General features: G+C 36.3%; 1 protein-coding gene across 4 annotated transcripts; it reads right to left on the minus strand.

Moving 5' to 3' along the window:
• Positions 1-4768: 4768 nt before the first annotated feature.
• gls2b (glutaminase 2b (liver, mitochondrial)) lies at positions 4769-21236 on the minus strand. Of its 4 annotated transcripts, XM_055160495.1 has the most exons (19): positions 21027-21236; positions 20592-20830; positions 20083-20182; positions 19868-19989; positions 18611-18740; positions 17913-17992; positions 16597-16760; positions 16089-16147; positions 15370-15402; positions 15230-15288; positions 13009-13075; positions 12151-12201; positions 11053-11229; positions 10840-10971; positions 9976-10068; positions 9837-9898; positions 9690-9766; positions 7744-7807; positions 4769-6706 (listed from the first exon to the last, which is right to left on the minus strand). In XM_055160495.1, the coding sequence occupies exons 2-19, from the start codon at positions 20753-20755 to the stop codon at positions 6562-6564; spliced, it is 1779 nt and encodes a 592-aa protein (XP_055016470.1). In that variant the 5' UTR covers positions 20756-20830; positions 21027-21236; the 3' UTR covers positions 4769-6561. The 4 variants fall into 4 exon arrangements, with proteins under 4 accessions (XP_055016470.1, XP_055016472.1, XP_055016474.1 ...); XM_055160497.1 differs by lacking the exon at positions 21027-21236 and having other exon boundaries at positions 20079-20182; positions 20592-20613; XM_055160496.1 differs by lacking the exons at positions 4769-6706; positions 7744-7807 and adding an exon at positions 9436-9512.
• Between the last annotated feature and the right edge of the window lie 13 nt (positions 21237-21249).

The following is a 21249-nucleotide window of genomic DNA, read 5'->3' on the forward strand; positions in this document are numbered from 1 at the left end:
GTATTCATTAACCTGCTGCTATATGATCTAAAATATCAAGATCATTATTATTATTCTAAAATTATAGTCACGTATTCCCTCTGGGTCCAAATGGGTCTACTTAGATTTCTGTTGCTGTACAATATTAATCTGATAAACCAGTTTTACACAATAGTCACACTAACACACAGAGATACGGATAAAAAATCATGGGGAAATATCTGTCTGTAAGATAAATCAAAAGCCCCCAAAGCATCCAGTAAAAACAGTCTCCAACGTCTGAGCTGAGTTATGACCCTGACTGGAGATAAGTATGAGATTGAAAACATTTGGTTCGCTGTAAATGGAAACGGCTGCTATCAGAGGACCACCATTGCTTAATACTGCACCCACCTATGACATACACAGCACCCAAGGGACCCCACTAACACTTACTCTACACTGTGTCTCTACCCAAGCCCACAAATCTTAAGGAGAGTGGATGAATGGGCAGGTGGTGAAGACAGCTGACCTTGGTTTGTGCAGCTAACATTAAGACACATTTTATCTGCCCATGATAAGTGTGGACAAAAGAGGGAATTTTACCGTGTATAATGTAACTATGTAATTCAGTACATTTTATTGACTAGAATATTTAACCATTGTTTACGTTTGTGTCATTTTTCTGCTGACTTAAAGGTCTTATATTACACAAAATTGACTCTTGTGAGCTTTAAGCCTTGTTAGAATATTGTTTCCTCATCAAAAACAGACCTGGAGTTGTGTTTTTTTATTTGTTTCATTCACACATGTTTGAGTAATCCTTTATTATTACTCTGTCTACTTCTCCCAAACTCAAAAATGTGCTGTTCCACCTTGTGAATGTCATGCTGTGTTAGTTTTCAAGTAAACAGTTACTTTTTTAAGGAAGGAGAGACTCGGAAACATATAAAGCATGTTAATATGTCTTTTTTGGTGAATGTAGCATTTTCAAAACAATAAAAGTTAACATGGTGATCTAATTATGTTATGTGTTGGCACTTAAAACTAGGGATGTAACAATAATCGAAATATCGAGATTTAGCATTGTCAGAAGTCTTACAATAATGTCAGAGGCCATCAAAGTATATCGAATTATAAGTCTCTTTGCTTAAATATGTTATTTTAATGTCTTTTTTTGTGTGATTTTAATGTCTTTTTTATTCTGTAAAGTACTTTGAATTTCTTGAAAACTTGCCTTGCCGGGGTGCAACAATATCTAAAAACACAGGGAACCACATAGACCATGATGCTGTGCAAATAACTGTTATTAAGCACTTTTAAATCTTAATTCTTCACATTATAACAGTACCAAAGGCTTTTCCAAGTCTAAAAACATCTTAAAAAGAAAAGTAGCATATTCACAGTTTTAAGCTTCCACAAAATAATAATAAATATTGAAATGTGAGATGTATATTGTGAAAATATCGTATCGAGGGATTTTGATATGATACACCCCTTTAGTCAGTTTGGTTGAAAGCTGCTTTTGCTACTATTCTGTGGTAGACTATATTTTTAGAATGATATTTGACTCTTTATATGGCCCGACAGAAAAGACGACCCTGAAGACGACATTTTATGACGCATTTCTACATTTATTCTTCACGATGCTTTTATTCTACCACACAAGGCTTTTATATCAGTAATAGTGCTTAAGTAATTTCTCAATGCAGAGTCCCAATGTATGTTTCCTTTAAGTAGATGGATAGAAATATACTTTATTGATCCTGAAGGAAATTCAAAGTTCAGCAGCAGTAATACAGAAACAAACATAGCAACATAGAAAGTATATTTAAAGCTAGTTCTAGTCCATCTTGTACTAGTTAAGGCTTCAGTGATGACAAAAAGGGTGTATTCATTTTTAATGCAAACTGAAATATTTTTCTAATTGTTGTGGTGTATCCTTTAAAAATACCAGATTTTGTGCATGATTTAATGTTTTGTCATCCTAATTATAAATCAGGCAGTTTCTCTTAAAAAAAAAAAAAAAACATAACTTGAGTTGTACATTGTTTCAACTCACAAACCCTGCATTTTTTATCTTATGTCCTTTTCTCAAACTGAAACCACAAAGATGTAGACATGAACCAGGATTACTTAAACATGTGTGAATGAAACAAAACACAACTCCGGTATGTTTTTGATAAGGTGACAACATTATAACATGACTTAAAGCTCACAAGAATCCATTTTGTTGCTGTTACTTGAGTCAGAGTTTTGCCAAATACTTTTTTTTTATTTTTACTCTTACTTGAGTAATTTCTTGGACCACTACTTATATACTTCTAATGATAATATTATTATTTTGAAGTAACACCGCTCTTAGTTGTGTACAATCTTTGACTTCCCTGTCCATCTTTGACATATGACCATGTTTTGCGGGGTCATTTTAAATATCGCAGTACCATTATGAAGCTAATTAGTCATTATTGTAAGACCGATGCTGGCATTTTCCCTAATGTCCCGGTGTAAAGGTTATTTGAGAGTCAAGCCCATAACATAATGAGAAATAATTCACTTGCAGAACTTTTAGCAAACAATTAATCATTCCTGATTAATTAGTATAACGCCTTAATCTCTCAAATCCAATTTCATATGCTAATTACTTCAAATAATGACTTTTGGCTAACATTTGAAAGTTCATAGGCGTGTGCTATGGCAAGAGTGCTCAGAAATTTTGAGTCATGATTAGTCTGTTGTGTGGACTAAAAAGTGAATTAGCAGTTTTTATCGCTGGCCTCTGAAAATAATTACAAAACATATCACAGTTTTGTTTGAGCCTTAACAGCGGCGTGTGAAGAGCCACTTGTGTGATGACGAGAATTGTTTGTTTTTTTAAAGTGATAATTTCGAAATGTTTTCCCTTGATTTGGGTTTTCACATCGGTGGTATAAAAGTCAACTGGAAGGCAACAACATAAATTGAACTCTTATTACACAACATACTTTTGCAGCAGTCGGTAGAGATGTTTGCCTCATTATCAGGGGGCTTTTAGATTAAAGTCTCACTACTGGTCATTGTGTCCTTGAGTAAAACACTTCACTGAATAATAATAATAATAAGATGCATATTTTTGGGCACTTTTTATTTTTTTGGATAGTTCCATAGAAAATATTTAATCTGACTACTTGCACTATTTTACGGAATATGGACTTGCAATTATTATTTATAGCTTTATGTAACCTTTCTGGAGGGATACCTGGAATGTTCCACAGTATGGCATTAATCTTGCCTCCTCAAAGACAAGCAGGTAATGCCAACAGGCCAAGTTACAGGTTAGATTTGTGAAGAGGCGAGCCCACACAGCAATAAAAATGTGTAATTGGATAAACACAAGATAGATAAATGTAATGCTATCCTGTGAAACGTAACAGGCAAAGCAATAATATCTCCATGGAAACAAGGCGGTAGCAGACCCTCCACCAGAAAACTTACATAATGCACCGTTTAAAGCACATTTTATTCGAAACTTTAAAAGAAACCAGTTGGTGACATTTATCAACAGCTTCATAAAGCAACGAGGCTTCAGATTTGCCAGTGTGCAGTCCACTCTTGCAATTTCAATCAGACCACGTAAAATTTCCTCTTTCAGTTTGGCTCCTGCACCTTGAAACAATAAATACAGACAGGCAATGATCTAAAAAAAAATAAAAAATTACAAACATGAAGGCCACGCTGACTATTATGAACTCCCTCTGCTCGCAATTAGGATTTTGAACTTGATTTCATTTGAACTGCGTTTAAAAAAGCTATTCAATTTCACACTAATAATTGATATACCAATATAAACAACCCTATATGAAAGTGGCTTGCCCAGAGACACAATGGCAGTATCAGTTAAGTAGAGTTACTGTTACAATGAATGTAATTATTATGATAATATACAAAGGTGGTGGCTCCTTTCATGAAAATTTGATAAAGATTTGTGCTGAATTTTGATCAACAGAAACAATTGTTGTTGTTGAATAGATTTTTTTTCTTTTATTTGTATATTTTTGTTTGCTCAAACTATCAGTGTGTTAAAAATAAACCCAGAGCCTTTTCAGTTGCTCTCAGATAATAATAAAAAAACACTTATACTTTTCAGTGGAGCTCAAAAATGCATCGGAGTAGAAAGTACAAACAGCTTCTCTCAAATGTAGAGAAGTAAAAGTAAAACGAATCCACTCAAATTTTTACTTAAGCACAGTATTTCACTACTATTACTTCATTACGTTCCACCAATGCAAATCAGTTCATTTTTATTGATTGCTTCCTGATATTTCCCCCATGTTTACACAACATGTCAGTCAATGCTTAGTATGCTTCCCCTGTGTCTTTTATCTGACAGAAACACAGCGACGCCTGGTGGCCACTTTGAGAACTGCCCTGAAATCTTTCTACAAAACCTTTCTACCCTGCTCTTCATGCAAATCCCACCTATTATCATAATTACCTCCAATAGTTCTGGTTTAATTGGCTTTGTTGCCTTTGTCATTCATTTAGCAGAATAAAAAATAAAGCCTTCTACTACTAATTCAATATCGAGCTCTTCTTGCCTTGCTGCCGCTCAATCTCCCTTTTAGAGACTGTTGAATATTTCATAACTAATTACTGGCAGCATGGAGCACTGACTAATGTAATAAAAGCCAGAACAAAGCGATGGGTGACTCTTTAATCACGTTTGGGCAAAAGACAGTGACTGGTTCGAATCAATTTTACATATTAATTACTCTGGAGATTTTGTGTTTATGCAAATCTGTTTATTAGAAAGAAATATGTACAGTGGGAATATATAACTGCATTATTACAGATTATTCTTTTTCACTTTATTACAAATGTACATTAAGTGAATATTTGAACCTTTCTGAATACATAATTTAGTGATGAAAATATTTATGATATACATATAAATAAAAGCAAGTTATTGTATACAAAGTTACAAAAAAACTGTTTTAATTACATGTCATTGTGAAATTAAAACTACAGTATATTCGTCATGATGTTCATTAAAATATATTTGAATCTATAAAAAGGTTGATCATTGAAATATCTCAAAATTGCATGTAATAAATTTTGCATTTTTAGTGGTTAAAGCCCCAGTTGATAACTTTTTTATGAAAAAAATATACAAAAATAAAAGCACAGAAAAACATGTGTCCTTAATCTGAGCAGGCTTTCATCTCCACAAACCTGACTCTTACTTGCTCTGGAGGAGGGCCTTCTCATCTGTTTCCACGGAGATGTTTGGCTATAATATTCCACAGTATGGCATAAAACTCACCTATCTCCATGGGGACTGTATGTCTGTAACTTTCCATTTCTATGGAATCATGCAGTTGACTTTCCGCCCCCACAAAGTTACCTACTGTCATTTTAAATCAACAACTTTGTTAAGCCCTGCAGGCGCCTGCTGTTGTAATTTTGGTCTCTACAAAAATAAGTTCTATTGAATTACTGTTATGTTTGTCTTCTGTTTGTTTTTTAATTGTCTATATAAAATAAAGCTTGATTGATTGAATTATTTGAATAGTGACAAGCTCCTTTATATACTGTCATACATCAGATAACCATTGCTTGTCTATTTTTCTTTTGTCGTAGGTGAATTTCATATTGATAGGAGGCAAGAGTCAGCTTTCCTTATTGATTACATTATACATTCATAAGAAATATCAACAAATGTCACAAATATTGAACGTGATCATTTGTATTAAGATACTAAAACTGGCTACATTTACACATACACCAAAATCTAATCATTATCTGATTTCTGGAGTTATCAGATTATCAAAATAACATGTAAACAGTTGCGTCAGATGTGATCAATCTTTCTTTCTGATTATTCACACCTCTGCAGGTTTTGATGAGGAAAATTATGCAAAACTAATGTGGAGAAGACAAACAAGGAATAGAACAAGTTAAAGATAGAAAGAGTAATTTTAAAATTCATTGTAATTTGTCTTCAAAATACAACAGTTTCTCTACAGATCCTTTGATTAACCTAAACCACCAGATGTTTTTGATGATCAGGTGTCTTTTATGCATATTAATATACACCAGAAATCAGACATTGGATTGCCTGATTACTCTATCTCATTTTTTCTTAACAATGGCAGTTAAAGACCCCATATTACTGTATTTTCTGGTCTGTGTTATTGTTTCCTCATCACAAACATACCCAGAGCTGTGTTTTGTTTTATTCGTGCATGTTTAACACATAAATCCTGCATATTTAGACTAGAGTTCTTCTCTCAACCTGAAAACATTTCACCTTGTGATGTTATGTGGTAATACAGGAAGTGCTCTGCTGTGTTTTTAAACTCCATACACCTTCACTAGAATCATTTGGATTATTTCAGCTCTGGAATTGCCAATTGCTACTGAAATGAAGGTAAAGGGTAAATATTCATGACATCACAAGGAGGAACAGAGCATTTTGAGCTTTGGAGATATAGAAAGACTAATAATGATTCTTGAAATATTTGTGAATGGAACAAAAAACTGCTTCAGATGCATTATAACATGGCTTAAAGTAAATTTGGCATTAAATGGGACCTTTAAATATTATAGGCCTATAGTCCATGTTTATACCATGTCTTCGATGGCGTCCATTTTGTGTGAATGCTGAGACTCAGGGTCCATGCTGCAGACCTGCTGGTAGTCCTTTAACACAGCCACTACACCCTCGTGTCCAAACTGCATGGCGTCATCGATTGGCTGGTTCCCCCACCTGTTTCAATACAACGGCAACACATGGAGGTTTATGCAGAGAATGTAAATTTCCAGTCTGGTAGTCTGGTCTCTTAGCAACGTTTTATTTTTTCATCTCTCTGCAAAATCATCTCAATCTAGCTGCTCACATAACATTCAAACCATTGTCATTTTTAATCATAAGCATCCTGGTCACTCCCAAAGTACCAGGATGTTCAATTGCTGAACAATTGATACCAAATCAGAAATCAGAAAGACTGGATTTATTTATCTAAAGATGCACTACGTAATTTTGGATGAAAGGGCCTGCCATTTATTTGTCTCCATGGATATGTTGTTGTTTTCAAAGTACTGTTCCTCAATATGGCATTAAAATGTATATTATTTAAAGGAGACAAGTGATGCCATCGAACCAAGTAACAAGTGACTTGTTACTTGGTTTGGTGGCATCTGTGGAGAGGCGAGCTCACTCACACTAAGAATGCATGCTTTTCAAAGTAAATGATAACTTTAATGATATACTACGGAATATTCTAGACAAAGCAAAACCTTTCCAGTTACAGAGTTGAAAGCTGTATCAAGGGTGGTTTGAATATTGTTTAATGAAGTTACACATTGAGTTGAAGCTTAAACACTGAAATCTTATCTGTTGAAAAGTACTATTGTGTGTCCTACATAATGGGTAACCTATGTGCTTCTAAGCAAATTCCTTTGCAGAACTGGGACTGTGGAGATAAACCAGGCTGGCTTATCTAAGCAGACTTGGTGTGATCTTCAATGGTTTGGAGGGGGTTGTCACTTCCCATATGTTTAATGCCATGCTGTGGAACATTCTAGGCAAAGCAATAGCATTTCCATGGAGACAAACAGGTGGGAGATACTCCCCGAGACAATGTATGTAGTGCACTTTTTTGGACTTAGAATATAAAAGCTGCTAATCCTGTAGTTTAGACCTTTACAAACATGTTCTGAAATGACTTCAGTTGTTTTATTTTTGTCATATAAATTAACCAAGTTATTTATTCTAAACACATAATTGCTGACAAAATTGCTTACCTGTCTTTGGTAAAAGGATCCACTTTACAGGTGTACGTAAGAAACCGAACAACATCAATATGACCTGGCAAAAACGAAAAAAAAAACAATGTAAAAATCTACATCATTTCTATAGACAATAAGCATGAAAAAAGCACATCGAAAACCTCTTCTCCCCAAATGCATCCAATACCCTTAACAAAATATGCCTGTAAAAGCATTTCATTTGTCTGAAAATCCATTATGCAGTAAAATACAACTTAATATCGAGACAATCTTCCTCGGAATCGGATTTGGGGGCGGCACTGCTCCGCTTTTATCATCTCAGACAAACAATTATTGCTCCCAGTTTTCTCTTTTGAACAAATGAGTAGCTGGCAGGGCTTTTTAAAAGATGTAGCAGAGGAGGCAAACAACACTGCAGAGACTAAAGTTTTTAAAGTGAACAAACAATGAGCATATGGTATTGTGTAGGCATCATTAGCAGCTGCTTTAACGCGGCGTGTGCCTCTGCATTTATCACCAAAACAAATGAACTGGAGTCTACGACTGATTACAGCTGTGAGCACCGGGGTAGATCATTTTCACTTTCTCATTTGCAGATAAACAGCCTTCCTATTTGTCAGTTTGACAAAAGTATTAAATCGAAAAAAGTGGCGTGACATAAATAACAAAAAATAATCGACAGAATAGCATGTGATTTGTGTTATGTTAGCTGTATGTCTAAACGCATTATTGATACTTTGCAGCTCATGTCATCAACATTCCCTGTGGTTGTGATGCTAACTATAAGCTCTGCTCTGTCTGAGGCTTAATCAGACTTTAATCTGTGCTTTATTTTGACACAATCTGACCAGAAAGAGCTGATTTAGCTGAAACTATAACAGCGGATTTGTGCTGTTAGACAAGTCTCTCACACATAAAATTGCAGAGAGTTTTTTCACTTGGTCACTCTCACCTTTTTGTTGAAAATCAAACACCTCAACAGAACCATGATCGGACATATTTTTTGACAGTGTTTGCGAATGTGTCCATTGTGCCACTATGGTAACTGCTGAACTCTTCACCACAGAACATCCGTGCATGGTGTCACTACAGTTAAAAGTGAGCAAGTAAGTAAGTAAGTTAAAAGTGCAAAAGTGCTATAAAAAAAAGCGTGACCGCCTACCACATGATCAATTTGTGGTTTTCAGATTGTAGAATGTGATAACTTTATACTCACAGCTCAAGGGGCATAGCCAAATTTCCCAATTTTTCTATTGACTGTATTGTGTTTTGCAATGAAGTATCCATAAGGTAAAGTGACAAATGTTAATGTTAATCATTTCTATTTGTCAATAAACTCACAAACTCACTGTATTACAACAGAAATCTGCACTCAAACACATTTCTAGATTTAAAACTGAACCCTTTTTCCTGTTGTAAAATCTCTGTTCCCCATTATCTGATAAAAAGAGCAAATTAGCTTTCTCCTTTGGCACTGAATGGGGTAAATTGGGGACGTGGCCTTTAATACAAAATAATATTTATTAAAGAGCAAGTTGTCCCATGTATTTTTAAGGTACATTTAGTTTTATGTGAGATACATTAAAGTAGCAAATCTTCATATAGTGAGAAACAAGCACTTAAAGATACATTTAACCATTTATGTCTTAAATGCATTTAATAATTGTATTCCTTAATAATACCAAAATTTTACTGTGAGTGGTCTTGCCTTTCCATAGATTTGACTTTTAACTTGGCCCAGTGCTGTTACATGCTTGTCTTCATGGAGATGTACATGTTTAATGCTATACAAGGGAACATTACAGACAAAGTTCTGGAAACAAGCAGGTGGCAGACCCTCCACAGACGCTACATTTGAAAAGTTATAGTGCACCTTTAACCAAACAAATAAATAAAATAAAAAATATATATCATTTTATTTTATTGAATATAAAGTTAATCTTATTCATGTTAAAATTTACCTTCTGCTGCGGCGATGTGAAGGGCTGTTCTGGCGTCGTAGTCTTTTTGGTCCATATCCATAGAAGACAATGCAAACCTAAGAAGTAATTACAAGCATTGAAATATAAAAGACAGACATGCTATTATAGACAACATCAAAGCACTACCGTCTCAAGGCTGACACATCTCCACTGTAAGCTGCAAACATCAAACCGAATACGGATTTGTTCTGTAATGTTAAAGAGAGGGGAGATTACATTTAGAATATAAAAGAAATGCATTAATAGCTAGAGCCAAATAGCTAACCCTGTCATCTCCCTGTGTTCTGCGGGGGTCCTCTTTCTTCACAAAATGCCGCAGATTGTCATAATTGTGGAAGTTAAAATGTGATACAAGTTCCTAAGAAGAAGAACAAAGAGTTAGACTGAGCTTAGGCCATGCAATATTAATCACAATTTTTAAAAGAAAATAGAAATTGTGATTATAACAGCTTAATTTGCAAATTGCAAACGTTACAAGTAACTGGATAATTATTCTGTAAACAACAATATAGTTTATTTATTATGTATGAAAACTGCTAACCATGTAGTTTAGACTTTGACAAAAAAATGCATGGTATTCTTTTTCAGATAAACAGTTCATATTTTAGAGTGCCGTTAAATGTAATTGCTCCTGGACTAGGTTAAAGGTCCTATATTACACAAAGTGAGCGTTAATCCGTGTTACAATGCTGTTACCTCATCAAAAACGTACTTGGAGTTGTGTTTTGTTTCATTCACACATGTTTGAGTAACCCTTTATTATTAGTGTGCCTACAACTCCAAAGGTCAAAATGCTCTGTTCCACCTTGTGATGTCATCAAGTGGTAGTTTTCAAGTTAACAGTAACTTTTCACCTTTAGTTCAGTAAGAGATTGGGAATTCCAGGGCTGAAATCATACAAATGAGTTTAGTGAAGTTGTATGGAGTTTAAAAACACAGTGGAGCGCTTCCACATGACATCACAAGGTGGAACAGGTGGAACAGAGTGAACTCAGTCTAAATATGCAGGATTTGTTTGTTAAATATGTGTGAATGAAACAAAACACATCTTCAGATAAGTTTTTGCTGAGGAAACAGCATTACAACATAGATCAGAAAATGGCCAATAAGCACTTTAAATTCACCTTACCTGACAGAAGTGTATTCCCCGGACACTGTTCCCAACCCTGTCCAGGGGAGGAGACCAACACAACACTCCCATCACATTTGGAATCACCAGAAGAATGGCACCAGACACTCCAGATTTAGCAGGCAGGCCCACCTAAGGGAGAAACACCACAGATCATTTTTCACTTTTATTTTTTTCAGTTCATTGTCAGGGTGACCTCGGAGCTGCACTCACATGGAAGGCCATTTCTCCGGAGAAGTCGTACATCCCACAGGAATACATGAGGCTCAGGGTGTTTCTCACGGCCTCTGCACTCAGTACACGCTCCCCTGTGATTGGACAGATCCCGCCATTGGCAAGAGTAGCGGCCATGATGCTTCCTGATTCACAGTTCACCTCAATAGAGCAGAGCTAAGACAAGACAATGTGGTTTAAGTGATTAACAATGGCATAATCACTGGAACCCATATTAGAGTTGATTTATGATATAGAAAAAAAAAATCATATATTTCAGTTCAGAGAAGCTGTACAGATGATAAGAATGTCCTTTTTTCCTGGAGTGGATTTTCAAGGAAAGCATTTTGCTTATCTTGAGGGTTGAGGTCAAGATACTACTGCTCTCATAAACTGATTCTGAACTGATGTTTGATACAATGCCTCTGGGAAAACCTGAACCCATCTCAAAACAGGTTGGGTCAGGACCTACCCTACTGTGTGTGAGTCACAGACTGTATAAAGAAGTGGACTAAGGGAGTCTGACGTCACCCATAGCGTTAGGCTCGAGTCAGATGAGCTCACAATGCTGGAAGTTATAGGGGCAAATTTTGAGCCAGGCTCCATATTAGGAATAGGAATTTATTATCAGACAAAATGGCAAAACAAACACCAGGAGGGGGTTAATGGATCAACATTTAATCCATCCTTCAATGCCATTAGGGCATCTCATCAGGAGCAGTGGGCAACACAGTACCGCATCCAGATATTGAGCTAGGCTTGGTCAGGACCGTCTTAGCTTGAGGATTTTGATGGGGGAAATCGGAGTGCCCAGAGAAAACCAACCCAGACGCAGGGGGAACATGCAAACCTCATAAAAAAAAAAGCCTGTGCTAAAACTTATACTGAACTATGCTAAATAAGTAGCATCAAAATCCAAACTTTTACATCGTGCTCCCTTTTATCCGTATAAATTATCAACTGCACATTTTTGTTTTATAGTTTTGTATTAGGATCAGCAGTACTGTTGAGGATTTAGTGCAGATTCTCCACTTCAGAGGTTTTATACTTTGATGGGTATTGATATAGACCTCTTGTTAGCCTTTTACATGCTTTTACCTGGAAGTAGAAGTCTAGGGCATCGATCATATCTGCTCCAGGAGGAAAACACTGGGGAAAGAAAACAAGATCAGCTCAGACTTGTAAAATGAAACTCAGATTCAGCAAAAAGATGTCAAATCAGGAAAGGGATTTGTTAAGGGCATGAACTTAAATATTTTCAGTGTTGGGAAGTAAAACTAAACACAGGTACCAAAAATATGTATTCAAAATAATTATTTATGGTAATATATAACTGTATTCCAGTACAGTTTATCTTGCATTTGGTGGTATTCAAAATGTACTTTCCTAAAATGAAAAGGAATGGATGTCAGCATTAGATCGTGCGATTTAGTGAGACAGATGAAAAATAAAAAACTGAGTTCTTGCAGTGCATGGAGAATTTCCCCATCTCTAAATAGTATAAATAGAGTTTGGTCTTATGTCATGGATTTTTACTTCATAATAACTATAATAACTTCCAACTCAATGTGAAAATTTTCAGAATATAATACTCTGATTGATCCATATAACAAAATTTGGACAAAAGAAGTTCTTGGTAGAATGAAGACATATCACAATATAACAATCGATCAATCGACTAAAAGAAAACCCTTTTAGTCTCAAATTTATTACGTATCTCTATCTGATACAATCTGGCCTCACAAGACTACACCTGCAGAGGAGTTCGATCAACTATTTATGCAGAAACAAGTACTAGAAAACAATATATTTATGTAAAGACAATTAAATTTAAATCCTGTGAATACTTTACACAATGCTGCAGTGGTTCAATTAGCAAAAGGTTCTGATAATACTACACGTGAAATAAAGATGACTGTTGTGCGTACATAGCAGAAATGCTCCTTAACTGCTGACCTTCTTCTCTTTCATGTAGTATCCAATAGCGAAATTTCTGTCACCAGTTTCTTTTTCTGACTGGAACCTGAGACAGAGGCAGAGCGGTCAATACTCAAACATAAATAATGCAAAACAACAGTGAGGCGAGGATGCTCCAGTGAACAAAGGAGCAAATACTGTAAAAATGATGTTGTCAAGGCTGTGCTAATTAGCATGAGAGTAAACAAGAAAATAATACTGTTGACAATAGCATTCCAGTGGGTTGGAAGGAAGGAGGCAAATAATTACAACAGTGTCTTGCCAAAGAACACAACAGCAGTAATGTGTATAATAGTATACAGAGGGATCAGTTAGTGGGTGATTGTGTTTACTAACTAAGCTACTAAATATTTACTCAAAAATTGGACCAAACCTTGCACAATAAATAAGTATAGATATAGTCATACCTTATCATTTCAAATTACATTGAAATGATTATTGAATTTGAACCCATAGTTTTTTGTGCAGTGAAAGGCAACAAAGTTATATCTAGGTAGTAGACAAGAGTGATTTTAAATTTAAAAAAATTATTAAATATACAGTGATGTAGTAGTTGCATGGAAGCTGTGCTATCATCAGTAGTATAATACTCCCGAGAACAGAAGTTCTGTACTGATGGTAAATAAACTTTTCCTGTGCCTCTTCTCTTCAACTCTTGGGCATCTACAATTTATTACATAAAACAATAGAGGGTAATATTGTCATTAGGAGATATATTTTGCCTTTATTTTAATAAGATGAGATGTTATTGCCTAACTGAGATTTGGGATCTGGACCTCAACCTCCTCTCCAGCCAACCCAGTTACCCAGAAGCCCCATTTATATAGATTATCCCGAAATCATTGCCTGTGTCAGCTCTCTCAACCCCCTCCCTCCCATCCCATGTCTCTCGTCCATCCTTCTGTCTGAAGACATCATCTTAAGGAGGGAGGGATCTGAATCAGCTGGGTGACCATTTTGGATTGGAGTCCCCACCCTGAGTCTCAGCCCAGCCATTGCATCTATCCACCATCAATAAATATCTTATTGTATTCCATTGTTGTAGTGTGGTCCTTGCTAGTGAATGTGGACTTAAACTTAATTACAGGTTAGATCTATGGAGAGCCAGTGCTCAAAGTAAGCATGCATGTTGTTTGAATACATGTGAGACAGATTCTAATGGATCTAGAATAAATTCAGCCTGGAAGACCTAACTTCACTCTCGTCTACCTCACCACCTGTCCAGAGCTTACCTATGCCTCACTCCAAATACTCCTCCCCACTGCTTAGGATGACTAGATGAGATTGGCTGAAATTTGGGACAGTGGTGGGGTACGGAGGAGCAAAGTGTAGGCTCAGAAATGTTGCTTTTCTTTACAAACAAAACAAAAATCACATTAACTATTAAAAACATTGAGTTTTAATAAATTGTTTTGTTTACACCCAAAATGTAAAATAAAAATGTAAATCACAAATGAGGGTCTTGAACGCAAAACATCTGTACTAAAGACAAGTGACTTAACGCAGTAACCTAAACCATATTATGTAGGGGAAAGCTTGGTTGTGGCACTGCCTCACCTGCCTCTCCTGACCCCACGTCACTTGAACTGCACCTCTCTATCTCCCTTCTGCTCTCCACTCGGCTCCAAACATGGCGGCTGCAGCGTACTTTCTGCCCATGCCTTCACTCAGACACTCTTCTCTGGAGGCAACCAAGGCGAATGTACGCCTTGCGAACAGAGCATCTAGAAACCGTCAGGGGCAGTTTTTAATGTTCATCAGAACATAATTACTCAGTATTATGTTTGAGTGTAATTTTGGGGACATTTAGGGCCAAATTTGGGATACGGGACAACAGCTTAGATTTCGGGACTGTCCTGAATTTTTTGGGACATCTGGTCACCCTACCACTGCTCGTCCAGGCCCTGAGGTGAAGGAATCTCCTAAACATCATCTAACCAGCCATGCCCTTCATCGCAATGTCTCCTGCCATGGTCTGAACACCAAAACTAACTCATTTAATAAAACTACTAATATTTCTCTATATTTAATAAAACTACTAATATTTCTCTATGTGTCTGAGTCTCTCCATGTTGAATTGTGTAGTGAACTGATGCATTCTGTCATTGTGTCCTTGGGCAAGAGACTTCACCCAGTCATCCTTGACAACCTCCAGACATACAGAACGAAAGCCAATTGAAATAAATAAATGACTACTCACGTTGCATTACTAAAGCCTACATACTCCTGCCCGGTCATCTTCTTCACAAACTCCATAACCTTGGACACAGAAGACAGATGTATTATTCACAAGTCAACAACACAGGGTCACGACTTGGTTTCTCATTGCACGGTACTTACATAGTCAAACTTCTCTGCTTTATTCGCACTGGGCTGTGAACAGAGGAGAAAGAAGTTTGCTTGCATACAAATCTGCTGATTGTAATAGCTGCTTTCAAACAATTGTACAATAATGAATCACACATACAGAGAGAGAGACAGAGTCAGAGTCATGAATATGTCTGATTGCATAATTTAGAGCCCATTATCTGTGTACAGTGAGAGGGAGATAGGAGGTTATGGTGAATTACTCCCAGGTAGAGGTGTCTTACATGTTACACACAAACATGAACTACTGAACTATTTGCTTGGATTATTATTAAACAGCCATATTACGCTATTTTCTGGTATATGTTATAATGTTGTTTCCTCATCATGCATGTTTAACACACAAATCCTGCATATTTAGGCTGAGTTCTGTTCCTGTTCTTCCATTTGGGTAAGTTCAGCCCTGGAATTGCCACTCTCTAGTGAACAAAAGGTAAAAGGTCATTTCTATGTGAAGATGTCTTTTTATATAGATCATAATGTGTAATGTCCCATACATAAAGTTTTTACACGCTTTATAATTGAGACTCTGAGATCAGCTGGCATCCACTGATTAGAAGCGCTTGAAATAACTATGAACTATGGAATTGCTTGCTGAACATTTTGCAATATTTACAAAATTCAGAGGTAGCAAAGGGACAGGGTATGTTTATTTGCTGACTCAGCTACAGTAGATGTACAGTAATGTTTACCTTGATAAGGGAGCTGACGACTATAGCTCCAGCGTTCACCATGGGATTGTGAGGTTTATCTGAAACAAAGAGACCCCGTGATAAGATACATTTTACAATTTACAACAGGAAGAAGGCTTATCGTAATGACTGGAGCTATTCAAGGATTGGTTGGGTATTACTGAAGTGCAAATTGTAATCTAAGAAGTTAATCTAAGGCCCGTAACTTTGCAAATTGAATTCTGTCAAAAGTTTGAATAGTGAATACATTTTGCCACTCATCCATGTTCTGACAAGGTTCTGAAAGTTACAGCCTTAAATATCTGTCTGAAGGGAGGAGCTAATTAACCTTGCAGAGCAAAACGGATTCTCTTGATATTTGTGAGTTCACAAACTCATTTCAATCCATCTTGGAGTGTGTTCAAGAACTTGTCAGATGCTACTTGTATGAATGACAAAAGACATTCACTTTTAATTCAGCAATAGACAATTAAACATGAATTACAGTGTTATAGAAAGCACGTGTCACCTTCATCGTTGAGTGAGAGCATGTTAAACTTGACCCCGCTGGGCTCCATCCCCACATATCTGTGCACTGCATCTGTGCCCTCCTCGTGCACCGCTATGGCGTACTGCAGAGGCTTCACACAGGACTGCAGACAGAACGGCTGCTTTGTGTCACCCACTGAGTGTCTGAGGGCAACAAACTGGAATGAGTCAAAATAAGTAATGCTCAATATATTAAAGAGATATGTGTTTTAAAATAGAAAATATATAAACAAAATGTATTAGAGAAAGATATATCTTGGCTGGTTGGCTGATATATTGGGCTGATACTTTGACTTTTTAGTATATCGCTATTGACTTTAATTCTCCAACACAGGCCAAAATCTGCTGCCTAAAAATACACAAAGTTTTATTATTTATTACACTTTAATACAAAAAGATAGCTGCAAAAAATGTGACAACACAGATCCTTAACAGGTTTCTGGAGAAAAAGGGCTTAGGGGGAGTTTATACTACATTTAAATTACATAATTGGGGAAAATAATCAAAATCAACCCAACATATTGGGCTAAAAATATTGTCAGAGCTGATCAACAATTGGTTGATGTGGTAGTGTTGTGATGGTGCGTTCACACACACACAGTACATACACATATCAAAGTTGGGACCAAACCTAGAACTACAACTGGTTTAGATCAGGACTAAACCAGGACTTGAACGAGACTAAATCAAATCTAAACTAAAACTCAAATCAAAACTATATTGCCTTCAACAAATCAAGTGCGAAGGCTTTATTGTGTTCATAATGAGATCAGTGTTGTTCAGGTAATCTATCAAGAGAAATGGGCGTTGTAATAAAATGAGTTAGAATGCTGGTCAAGAGTATCTAGCTGAAGGACTCCCTAGCTGGAGTTATAGTCCATAGTGAAATGAAAAAATATGATTGACTTAGACACCATCAAATACTACCAATTTAATATTCAAAATTAATACAATGAATCTGACTTAGATTCCTTTATATTCTTCATATTTACTACATACTGACATTACAAACTCATTATCAGCACTGTCTGCAGAATTCAAGTGAAAATTCAAAAAGCTAGTATTTGAAAAGCTTGTAGCGCTGAAACTAAATAAAATGTAGCTACGGCCAAAAGGTTGAAAAAGTCTCACTATAGCCAACTTCACAGACTAAACATGTGGGATTATATTAAAGGTGGATTTGAAGAGCAAGCCCCAAAAGACCAACCCTTTTCCAAAGTTCTCACACAGATTTAACATTGGCCTCTATTGCATGAGACAGATGTAATACTAAGAGACCAAATGTATTTGCAGTACCTCTGACCGTCGACTGTACACACAGAGACGCCCCACAGCTCGGGGTTAAACTTGGCCAACTGTGGGATGTAGTCTGCCACCTAAAGAACAAAACCAGCACTGGTAAAGATAGTGTAACAAATGAAAAAGAAACAACAAGCCAGTATCTATGGGTTTAGAAATTATGAAAAATGAGCACCATTGACATAACTGACGATTTCTAACTAAACATTATAAACTTTGAATGGTGTTTACACAAGTATACACACAAGTATGCCTAATTTTCGATCTTTTCACAGATTTTAAAGGTCCTATATTATGTAAAATTGACTAGGGAGATTTAAACCATGTTATAGTGTTGTTACTGCATCAAAAATATACATTGACTTGTTTTGTTTCATTCACATGTTTAAGTAATCCTTTATTGCCTTAACCCTTGTTATTCTGGCTACATCTCAAAGGCTCAAAATGCTCTGTTCCACATTATAATCTCACACAGCAGTAGTTTTCAAGTTAACAGGTGGCTGGTACTAGGGGTAACTTTATCACCCTGTCAGAATACTTTTGAACGAAGGCAACTTCAAATCTCAACTGGTTTAACATTTGTCTCACTGAAAATTTAATTACATTATAATCCTGAGCTCTATAAACTGACAACCAAAACCCATGAATACAACAGAAAGCTTGTTGTGGCATTTGTTTTATATAGTTAAGCTTACTTTTCCTTCTGTTTGCTTCTCCACTGTGTCGTAGATTTCATTTATCTGCTTCGCAAAAATATCAAACTCTGGGATAATGAATTTTTTCCGGAAGGCTTGTATCAGCAGGACGATGTTTCCGCCCATGCACCTGAAAACTCAAAGAGACAAGCGCAAAGTCAAAATGAACAATGTTACAGTGTGTGTGGGCGTAGGTTCATTATCAGGAGAGGAGCAGAATGCAACTTTTACTGGGCCTACACGTTTTGCTTTGTGTATTCCCACATAACAGATGTAAGTCTTACATCTAGGGTAATTGCAGTGCTCCGAAAATGCTGTTTACGACCTTGATCTCTACAATACTTTAAAATTATAGCTCAAATAAATTCCAAAAAATGTGTTTTAAAATGTATTAGTTAAAATTTGAAAACAGGAATGACAATACAAATTGAGTAAAATAATCATAATTTCATTGTGATTATTTGTGTGTTTTGTTTTTTTTTAATGAGTTTTTTTCATTCTATAGACACTATAGACTATGACCATAAAGTGAAATGTGGTAATTTATTTGAAAGGCTCCTTATTATGTAATTTTCTGATCTATGTTAAAACGTTGTTACATTATCGCAAGTATACTTTTAGTTGTGTTTTGTTTCATTCAAACCTGTTTAACACACAAACCCCACACAATCAAGGTAATAAAATATGAATTGTTGGTTTAATTTCATTAAGTGAGTATGATTTTATTTGCCAGTTTTGGAAAACAATAGATTGTATCTATATAAATCTGTGTTAGAGAAGCATACAAAACAGGGTTCTATTGACAATTCTATAAATAAATGTGGAAACAATAGGGCAGATCAAGATGGTAAATCTTTCATTAAAATAGATTCTTGCTGAAGGTCAGACTAAAATAGCTCAGTTCATACCCACACAGGAAAAAACTAAACAAAACAAAATCACACCGCCGTTGCAAAGTATTTATAAAGGTCATTTAAAAACACAGACCATTGTGCAGCCTAGCAACTACATACAATCAATGGATGTCTTAGTACAATAAGTGACATATAAAATCATTGCATTAGGATCTGGTTAACTCTTTTGGTTAATTATTTAGTGTAAGTGGCCATATTGAACCCCCCCTATAATAAATAAACTATTACATGGTTACACCACAATAAAATGAGTAAGAATATTTCCAATCATAGAAAATACGCTAGCCTAAACCGAAATTCCCAAAGATGCACATTAGTGTATGAGTATTTGTCCTTATGTCACCTGTGGAAGAGGTCTCTGTCCATCATGACATCCCCGATTGACTCCTGCACAACCTGGCGTAGCTTCTCCATACACTCCCTGAGGCGGGGGTCTGAAGGGAGCAGGCCAGTCTTTTTCAGAGCCTAAACAGTGGGGAAAACAATCATTCAAATTCTCTGATACTATATGTGGCATGTACCACAAGAGTAAGGATATCCTGTGTTTTATCTACCTACTGCATTAAACTGTGCTATGGGGATTTGCTCTTTTCCTCCTGTGATGGTGTAAAAGAGCATGTCTTCCACTCCAGAGCTCTGGGACCTTGACGGGATATTTCTGTTTGAAAAATAATTAAAAGAATACAAAATTATATTAATCAATATATTATATATCTAATTATATATTGTTGCCTCTTGTGTTCAATAGATCATATTGTATGTCAGATACAGCACTGGTACTGGTAACAAGGCCTAACCTAGGACAATAACTTGAAGCACTTCACCACATTATAACTGGCTATGTGGAACTTAGACTTTTTGAACATCGAACAGTACAGCCTGCTTTTTATTATAGCCTGCTATACTTTTCTATAACATAACACATAATCTATAACATGCTATATTTATTCTGTATTTTTACCAAATAAAAAATACCCTATTCATACTCGTTCTTGAGTATTATTTCTGCACCTCTGGTTTGATGCATTTGGTGGCTGGGCTCAGCAAAGTCATTGATAAACACTCACAGTTTGAAAAGATCCAAGTGTGTGGCGGATCGTCGGTGAAATCCATCTGAGATTGAGCTCTCACAGCACCGCGGATGAACCAGGAAAATCTTTTTGGCGGCTTCCACATTTCTGGAGATAAGTTGTGATCTTTGGGTAAGGCGCAGGGCTCTCAGGCAGTGCATGGCGACTGTGTCAGTGACGAAAAACGTGGGCTAATATTTCAGTCCGCAGCCAGTCAGGGGTCACAAGGACCGAACCTACAGTCAAATGTACACGTTTGGAAACTTTAAATGCATTTAAGTAAAGCCTAGAAGACATACTTTTCATGCTTGTCTGTGTCATAACTAGCGTAGAAAAATATGAATCCCTTGCGTAATCTGTGCGTAAAGATAACTCATCAGATGCTCTTAACTTTTTTTTCTTTTAGATTAATGCTTCGAAGTCAAAACCTACCTTATAGTGAGGTATGAAAGTAGACACAAACTGCTACTAGCGTCCTTAAAACGAGGCAGCTAGGCCTGAAATAACTCTTTGAACACACAGAGAAACAAGACAACAAGCACCTGTCGATCATACGGCCATAACATTGGGGGGACACGTGCGGCGTCAAAGTTTGTACCGCAACCAATCAGCGGGACACATTACCATGACGCAATAAAACATTTCCTTTTACTAA

The sequence above is a fragment of the Boleophthalmus pectinirostris genome, unplaced genomic scaffold (genome assembly GCF_026225935.1).
Source record: "Boleophthalmus pectinirostris isolate CB_2022bp ecotype Guang Dong unplaced genomic scaffold, ASM2622593v1 HiC_scaffold_3, whole genome shotgun sequence".
Lineage (NCBI taxonomy): Eukaryota > Metazoa > Chordata > Actinopteri > Gobiiformes > Gobiidae > Boleophthalmus > Boleophthalmus pectinirostris.